Here is a 10,048-nt window from a genome sequence, read left to right as displayed (position 1 = left end):
TCAATTCAATCATGAAATTTTATCTCTTTCTGCCAGAGTTATCAATTTATATAATCCACTTTACAACTTGGTACAGATCATAATATTTAAATTGTGAATTACACGATATAGAGCTATTGTTGGTATTAATTCAACCATTGACTCATTGTTGATTTCTGGAATCATAAGATCTGAATCTAGAAGTAAAGGATTTTGATTACTCTCTAGTCTGCACTCAACCATCTCATTAGCACTTAACTACTGAAGCCACTAGCACAACAAAATGGCCAAATTTGTACACTCATATACATCCAATGACAAGAATTTGATGGATACAATCTCCGGATTGATCCAATTTTATCGGATGTCCTCAAAGGAACAATGGAATACAATCTGGTGATGTACCCAAATCTGACATGTAAGCTAATTGACTTGCTGAGAAAGAAGAACAAGCAACCCTTGAGGTCCCACCAATATTTCATTAAGAAAACTAATTAAACCGAACCAAACCACAGGAGTCACGTCCACACCGGCAAGCGGAGGGATCACTTTGCGGGTCTGAACAAGAAGTGGCTCTGTGGGAGCATAAGCTATCACATATGGGAACTTGCCCACAGGAAGCTTGGGGTACCAGGACATGACTATCCTCAAGATAAACAGAAATCCAAAGACTGACAGAAAGGGACCTAAAAACCCAATTGCTAGCTTTGCAGTAGCAGGATCCAAATCTGCAAGAACCAGCCTAAAGTTGAAGTTTTCAAGAGTAAGTGCATGTGTTATTTCTGTTGTGGCCTGCTTTAGAGGATCGGAAATTGCATTTGAGTCAAAAGAGGCCGTCAGTGAAGTCGCCGCTGATTGCAGTGTTAAGAATTCAGTGCCTGCACTACATTGCAAGATTTGAGATCGCCTATTTGCAGGTCTCTTCGTTAGATAACTTGATCTTTCCTGCAACATTTGAAACGTCAGATTATAAGGTGAAGTAGAACATAGTACCGGTAAGTGCAAAAGCAGAACATTCCTCTATTTCAGATGTCATTCTCACTCAAGTGACATATCCTATTAAATAAGGCATGGCCATTAACAACTTGACATATATAGTATAGCCAGTAGATTACATGTACCATAGGATTTGAATTTGATGTAATTTAAAAAAAAAAAAAAGTCATAAAAGATTATCAGTTATGAAAACTTGTACTGTATCCATAATTTTTTTGGCAACAATCTTGTTTGGAAAAATTTGGTCAAAAAATCTTGTTTTAAAAAAAAAAAGTGCATTTCATAAATTGCAGCAAGTGATAAATGATCTCCTCTAAGCACCAAATACAACTTTATATTGAACTCTCCAAGTTAAAGGCAAACGGAACCAGTCGGTATGAAGGTGAAATAAACAAAGCAGAAGCACATAGCAGCTCTTTTTCGATGGAAACAACTTCAATTAGCATATGGAAATGTAAATGTCGGTTTAAATGTAAATTAGAAGAATAGAATGCCAGTTCCTGCTAGTTTCATGAATCAGATATGGACGAATGTCAAGTTGCACTCAGAATTATAGAAAACTAAAGAAATCAAGTTTGCTAACTCTGTAATTATTCTGCATTCGGATTTCATAGCTTCCCAAAAATGTAGAGAGAGAGAGAGAGAGAGAGAGATGGACTAATAAACAATTCAGACATTATAAATAATAAATTGAACTAAAACAAAATCACCCGAATGTTATATTTAGAAGATAAATTGAACTTAGGTCATACACAGTATCTTTTGGAACGTCTGTGAACCTATCCAACATTTAAATAGAAAATATGTTTCAGAAATCCCATTGCAATACAGAAATAATACAGGCTAAGAGATTCTGAAATTTACATGCAAGAACAATCCTGACATGTAAAATTTTATCTCAAAATAATATTCAGAGTTCCTCCAATTTAGTTATATTTCAAGAAGGATGCAACTAAGCATCGGAAATCAAAATTAAATATACAGTATTAAACGTTTGAAATTAGATAATCTACTGCTTAGTACCAATATAGGATTAAAACTTAGATACTGAACCTTAGCCGTTATTAGTGTTCACCGAGGACAATTTTCAAATAAAAATAATCTTTGAAGGACTGAAATGAGACAATTATACTTAACCTTTGGAACCAAGAATTCATTTTACTCAAGCATGGGTGACGTGGAAAACCAAATTATTCTTAAAATCTGGAATACGAACTTGTTGTCTAAACATTGGTACAAGCATGCGTGTTTAAAACCTTATATTTTTCTCGTTAGCATTTGGTTAGGTTTCCTTTTCCCAAATGTATTTCCCCTTTGTTTATCATGATTAACAACTACTCAAATTTAAGATAAGAGCAAAATGAGAAAATCAATTGAAGCCACGAAATAGCAAAATTAAAGTGACCAAGCTAAATTCAGCTATTCGAAGCATTCCCATTTGAATTTTCTGGATAATTACTACGGGATAGAAGAAAAGCTGCGCAGAATTTTCAAATTAAAGAACACAAAACGGGGAGCGGAAGATACTTACAGAAACATTGAAACTGGTTCGCTTATATATAGAAGGTTTGAATCCTGCAAAATTGGAACACAGAAACAGAGGAGATGGAAGTAAGAAGACGACCACTAGGAAAATCCACAAAGAATGAAAACAAGAATTAAAAAAAAAAAAGAATGACACCTTTTACATAAACGGTGTTCAGAAGATAAGATTGCGAAGCCAGCATTATCAACGACGATAAGGAGAGAAAATACGGATGTGAGGGAAACAGTGCCTTTAACGGGTATCAAATTGCAATTGGTTGGGTATAGTTTCGCATTTTCGTGAATAACAAATAGCCTCAAGTGCAATCAGAAATGGTTAATTGACCCAAATCCTAGTATTAAAAAAAAAGAAAAAAAAAAAAGGAAGACCCGAATCCCACGTGGAGCCTTCTTTTTCTTACATATTAATAAGAAAAAAAATTACATTATTAAATTATAAGTATTTTATTTTTAGAAGGATTTAATAAATTTGAAAAAGTTGAAAGTGATTTATGGACAAAACAATATGTGTATGTGTGTGTAATGTGGAGCCTTCTTTTCACAATATGAAATATTTTAATTAAGTTATTTTGATATTTTTCATTTAAGTATATTTTCGTTTATTTTCCTACTACTAACCAATCAAATAAAGATTTATTTCTGGAAATTTTATATTTATAGACACCATATGTCACAGCACATTGTACAGGTTTGATAGTATTGTTACTCTCATTTGACAACAACAAGGATGAAAGACGCATCTTAAATTATCGTTAAATGTTCGATTGAAGTGATTTAAATGTTTATAAAAAACTCTTTTAGATCTTAGTTAATGGCACTGGTCTCACCCATTTGCAAACGCACTCCTCTTTGCCTTTAAAATACAACTAGGGTGTTTAAAATTCCTACCAAGTGTCATAAACTCACAATTACCATTTAATCACATCCAATAGACTAAAGGATACCTATGCAATATACCATAACAATACCATATCACATATGGCACATTTTTAATTCTCAACCCTTTGATAACAAAAATATAAGGGGAAGACAAATACTCATAAATCATCATAATATTCACTTTAATCATGCATTTATATAATTATCTTACTTACACTAATATTTTAGCCCTGTCTAAATGTCATGATCAATTGCAATTACAACCTAAGGCTCAAAATACAATACTTAATTCAACATATAGTTCAAGAAATCACAAAATATAAGGTTCCTAGTTGACAATATCATAAAAGAATACACATAATAAAATAGAATATTAGAGGCCTACAATTAAGAAATTATATTCCCAAGCCTCCAGTGCTTTCCTTTTACTGTAACTCGAGCTGATACCTGTAATATTGAAAAAAAGAGTGAGTACAATCACTCAGTAATCAAAGTTGATCTAACCTATACAAATACATGTCAATCAATTATCATGATGTAAGTAGCATTTACACAACTTTCACAAGTTTTATGCTTTTCTTTCAAAAGTTTTACGACGCTCACACTACTAACAACTATGTGATCAAGCATAATCATATATCAAAACTCACATCAATAATAATCATTAATTCACATGATGGAACATAATATTAACAACCATGTATCCCTATCAAGTTATGCAAGACCACAATAATAACAACCATATAGTCCTAATATAATATACATGATTAATGCCATTCTCAGACCTCTTGATACCTCCAACATAAAACTGTTAGCTATTTAATTGGATTCATTCAATTGATCAAGCTACCCAAGCCTTTCACTTGTGAAGAGCTGCCCAACCAAAACTACTACACTTACTTATGAGTTACAGTTTCTCTCAATACTAACAACCATGGGGTGTGTTATCCCTAAGCTAGCCTCTTCATGAACAGGTGGGAATTAGTTAGGTTCGAGTCGCTCATTGAATAAGTGGAACGGTCCCTCGAAGAATAAGTGGAATAATCAATAAATAAAGGTAAGCCATCGAGTTTCGAATGGCGGCCTTACCACATGGACTTCAATCTTTACTCCTTTCCATAAATGAATTCCTCCCTCTTGTGATCATGCAAATGAAACTTATGTATATTCTAGTATATACTACTCATCAAATTCATTTTATACAAATTCTTAAGCATTGAATTCATATCATGCATTTCTCAAATATCAAACTCTAATAACCTTATTATGCACTTTTAGCAATTATATCTATCACTTGCTCTATCTCACTCACATCATGTTATAATTACATGTTCTTATCACAATCCTATCATGCTCAAGTTATCACATATCATCATTTTCACAATTAGAGTCATTTGAATAATCAACAAACCACGATTGTAAAATTATACTTTTCTTTTCGTTCACACACATTACACATAACTCCTCATTTATTTGCCATATTCTTCCATCAAAACAAGGTTCATAATTGTCACAAGATTTTCAAACAATATTATTAACACTAATAATTAATTAACAAGCAAATACACAAGCTAAATTTTCCTCAATTACTTCAAACTTTTGAGAGGTCAAGAGTTTTGGCCCTTAAAACAATTACTTACAAAGCTCTTGTCAAGCTAGAATGGTGCCAAAAAATAATTAATTTACAATTAATCATAACAAATCATCATTAATATCACTACTAATGAGATTACAACTCTCAATTCAATACTTCAAAAACTCCCCAAAACTCCAATTCCTCACATACAAGCCTACCTATAAAGTTTATTGGCCTCTTTTAGCTTAAATTGGTTCCACCAAACCATCATTAATATAAACTAGTTCCTTCTTGACCTACAAATATAAATGCAAAACTGATGCACACAAAATTTAAACATACCACGAGTGTATGGATCTAGCTTAGTGTAGTAAATCAAGGTCATCTCGCAAGGAACTACATAAAAGGAATTGGGCACGAATGAAAGTTGTTGATGCCATATGTTTCTTCCTACATCCATGCACGATTGAGATTCTCTTCTCCAAGTCTGCGCATGGTCGAATGTTGTATGGCCCATTCCTATGACCTTCTTCGTACGTGAGTGAACATTGAGCCTTAAGATGTTCGCTTGCAGTCGTACTTCTTTCATGTTGTATTTGTACTCGGATATGCTCCTAGCAAATGTTCTTCTTCGTGCTTGCTATTAGGGCTATGCAACAGGCAGGACGAGTTGGCCCATGGGACTGCCTATAGCCTATCTCATTTTCCTAAAATGAGTTGGCCAACCTATACCCATTTATAGCCTATTTTAGCCCATTTGAAAAGTAGGCTAGGTGGGCTAGCCAGCTCGTTTTAAGCAACAACCCCCCTTTGTTAAAAAAAATTCTACACTTTTAAATTCTTTTAATTCGACCCAAAAACAATTTAAATATCACAATCATCAAAGGAAACAAGCTCCAACATTAACAGTTACATTGCATATTACAGTCATCCAACCCAAGCATCATCAACATCAATCTTTAAAATAAACACAACATTAATCAAAGCAACCACATAAATTGACAAATAGTCTTGTCACAAGACATAAGTAATAATCCAACACAAATCGTCTTGCCACAAGCCAATAAGGCAATAATTCAAAATAATAAATCACATTTAATCTTGCATTAGATCATCATCATCATCATCATCATCATCTTCAAAATCACTTAAGATGGTTGAACGTTGAGCTTTTAAGTCTTCCTCTACAAAACAAATTAAGAAAAATGATATTCATTAATATTTGAACAATGTGAAATAATGTAAACTAAAAATGTTTTAGTGATAACAAGATTGTTAGACTTATCAAGATTATCAATGTCAAGCTCTTTCAATTTAAAAGTAGGTTGAGAAAGCCAACTTTAGGCACAAATGAGTGCCTTAATCATCTTTGCAGATAGAGAGCTCCTAAAAGTATCCAGTACTCGACCTTCCATACTAAAGGCAGACTTTAAAGACACTGTAGAGACAGGTAAAGCCAACACATCACGTGCAATCAAACTCAAGATTTTATATTTGAAAGTATTCACTTTTCACCAAGCCAAAACATCAAATTTTAGATCACGAGAAGCAACTATCCCAACGTGAAGATATTCATCTACCTTTGAATTTTTTTCCTCTTGACATTCAGTGCTTGCAATTGTATAAAATTGTCACATTGTTTTATCATCTATGACTGTCAAGACATCATCATCAGGAATTAACTCTTGATTCCCAATATTTTCATCCCTAAGTTCAACTCTTGCTTGAGTTTAAGAAGCTTCACTATCAAAGGCATCCTTTGAATATTCATCATATAAGGTATGTAAGACATCCATGATATTTTTTTGTGATTGGTTCACGTTGTATGGGGTCAGAATATATGTTTTGCAAAGCAACTGGGACATAGTTAAATTTGTAACTAAGGTCTAGTATCATTGCTATCACCAACAATGAATCCATGTTATCAGCACTACCTTAATACTTATCCAACTGACTTTGCATTCTTTTCACCGTGTTGCCTAATAGAGCACTAAAATTAGTTGCACTTGTCTTAAGCTTGGTTTGCATTACAACTATCTATTGAAAACATGTGTTTGATATCACAAAATTTGATATAAAAAATTTCAATGTCATAGAGTAAAACAACTTTAAGAAGACAATAAAATCCTTTGCAACACCCCAATCATATGGGTTAGGAGGTTCTTCTTTAACTATCTTTTTGAACTATTTCTTATAATTTTCATCTTCTTCCTTCATCCTATCAAAGACTTTAATGAACTTCACAAATTTTCCAATATAAGGTATGTTGAATTTCACCTGACAACATAAAAAAACCTTAATTAATATCAGAAAAATAAACATCAATTAACAATTCATAACAATAATTAAAATTACCTAGTGGGACAATCCATACTAAGTAGACTTTTCAAATCATTTATTTTCTTTCCTATGAGCTCTTTGAATCTATGCATCCTTGTTAAAGAAGATCTAACAAATTTTATCGCATGTCGAATGAGTTCAATGGACTTATTCATCTCCTTTAGTCATTCAGAAACAATCATATTCAAAATATGAGCAATACATTGCAAATGAATATACTCTTTATCACACACAAGACCATTCCATTTCCTCAAGCATTTTTTTAAATATGCAATTGTAGTGTCATTGGAAGAAGCATTGTCAATTGTAATAGTAAATACTTTGTTAATACCCCAACTAAATAAGTATCCCTCAACTTCTTTCTTGAAGGTATCTCTTTTGTGGTTTACAATTACAGAAAAAAATTCAAAATCCATTTTTATAATGTCCAATTCTCATCAACCCAATGAGCAGTCAAACACATGTAGTTGGCATTTTGGATTGAAGTCCAATAATCTGTGGTAAGGAACACACGAACTTTAGATTTCTTAAAATATTTCTTTAGATGTCTTACTTCTTCAAGATACAACTTGTAACAATTCCTAGCAATTGTCCATTGTGAAGGGATTTGAAATCTAGGCTCAAGTCTATGTAATAGAACTTCAGATTATGTGATGTTATAATATCTTTAATTTCAATATCACCTTCTTCCACATTTGCTTTAGGGGTTCGAGTGTTGCTCATCCTTCTAAATTCTAAAAAATTAAGAAGACATAATTATTCCAATCAGGCAGTCACATAATTTCATAATACAAATACAATCATATAATTTCAATCAAGCAATGTACTTATGCATGTTCCACGATTACTTATGAGCGATTAAGATCAAATAATAACCTATAGTAACTTTATGCATATTAAGTTTTCTTTCATACACATTGCACAAATTGTAGCAGCTAGAGGTTACCAGGCTAAGCTAGCATAAGTTAATATATATTTTATAAACTAATATCATGTTAAAAAATTGATATTCTTCCAAATATAAAATCAAATTTATAGGCCAGGTTAAATTGCCACAAAGTCCATAAAATGATATTTTGCCAAATGAAAATGTCTTATTCACCATATAGTCATTAGAATGGTAGAATCCATAGTTGAGAGCAGAGGCAAAGTCAAAGAATCATCACTATAAAGTTAATAACTTACCTGGTCTTGGCTTGGCAGGCAGACACGTATGAGCATGATGAAGCAGAGATAAGATTGAGTTTGACTGAGCATAGAGTCAAAGCTAATAGCTGAGTATTGAGTGGCCATGAGTGGTGAGCTTGTGATAGTGAGTGCTGAGCATGCATCATTTGAATTATGAAAACGGACTGCGTATGATAGAGTAAGACTAAGATGAGGGACAAAATGAGGTAGCATCATCTAGCAAAGAGCCGAAAGGTAAGAGTCTTTAGTAGCGACGACGAAGACAAGGTCTTGATGACTTAAAGTGGGAGAGCGAGATTGCAATTTGTGAGGAATTAAGGGTTTTTGATTTTGGCACAAATGGCAAATTGGCAATAACTTTTGCAATCTCTGCTAAAGCCAAAACACAACGTATGTGATTGACTGTGTTGCCTAATAAATAAAATGAATATATGTTTTTTATATTAAAACGGGACGAGACAAGTAGCTTGGTAGCTAACCTATAACCTGTCTTGCCTGTTTAGAAAATATATGGATTGTCTTGTAATTTTCGCTCGCCCATGTTTTTTGTTAAATGGGCAGGTTTTTACCCGCCCATTTTCAATTGGTACAAGTGAGTCTTATAGGTCGCAAGTTGCCTATTCATCCCTACTTGCTACGTTCATGTGCAAAGAACTTGTCTTCTTAATTTGTTTGCTAGCGGACATCTCTTTTTGGGCTTGTTTCTTGAGCTTTGATTTGGTCCTTAGCATTTTTTGCCTTTTATATATTATTTTCACTCCTTTTTTCTTGAAAATGCTCCAAAATCACCAACTGAAGTCTTTTATCCAAATTTTCATCAATTTACACATTAATTAACAAATAAAAGAGCAATATATATATATATATACATACATATTAATTTAGGTAAAATATCCACTTATCAAAAATCAATTTTATCAAATGTGCAAGATAATGTGATTCATGTTAAAATTTGGGCTAGGCAAAGGTGACATGGAAGCAAGGTGATGTGGCATTTTAATCCTCCCTCCTTGACAATAATTTGATTCCATGTAAGCATTCTTTTAACTTTTAATGACATGGTTGTGTAACTTGTGTTGTATGTATTTTAAATTATATAGATTGGGTTGCATATTTTTAAAATATAGAGACTAAATTAGTAAACTCGGTAAAATTAAATGGATTAATTAATTAATTTTTCTTAAAATAATCCTCATAACATGTATAGTGGTCTTCAATATTAAGTTGTATGCATGATTTAAATTATGTGTTAAACAACTTCGTGCAAAATACCTTTTTTGTGTTCCTTCTTAAAAACAAAAAAGAAGAATTTTATTTAGGTCTCTTATAATATCAATTAAAATTTATTCACAGTTCAAAATAGCAAATGAGAACTAAATATTATTACTTTGCAATGTTACGTTATTGATAAATCTTACAGTAGTATTTAATTTAATCGTTATGTGCTGTACTTGTGTTAATAATTCAACCTTTCTTTTGTTAGATTTGAGATGCAGAACGACAGGTCGTTTGAGGCGGGCGGCAAGGTATAGAAGATCTAATTGC

At 32.6% G+C, this 10,048-nt stretch overlaps 1 protein-coding gene across 1 annotated transcript; it reads right to left on the bottom strand.

The window, feature by feature from the left end:
- Positions 1–85: 85 nt before the first annotated feature.
- On the bottom strand, positions 86–2,791 carry LOC129288759 (protein COFACTOR ASSEMBLY OF COMPLEX C SUBUNIT B CCB3, chloroplastic-like). Its single transcript, XM_054925492.1, has 3 exons — positions 2,657–2,791; positions 2,507–2,550; positions 86–924 (listed from the first exon to the last, which is right to left on the bottom strand). Exons 1-3 carry the CDS (start codon positions 2,700–2,702, stop codon positions 403–405), a joined length of 612 nt encoding a protein of 203 aa, XP_054781467.1. The 5' UTR covers positions 2,703–2,791; the 3' UTR covers positions 86–402.
- Between the last annotated feature and the right edge of the window lie 7,257 nt (positions 2,792–10,048).

Source organism: Prosopis cineraria, unplaced genomic scaffold, assembly GCF_029017545.1.
Source record: "Prosopis cineraria cultivar Desert tree isolate PC_DT_omini unplaced genomic scaffold, ASM2901754v1 PC1, whole genome shotgun sequence".
Lineage (NCBI taxonomy): Eukaryota > Viridiplantae > Streptophyta > Magnoliopsida > Fabales > Fabaceae > Prosopis > Prosopis cineraria.
This window is presented reverse-complemented; position numbering and strand designations above follow the sequence as displayed.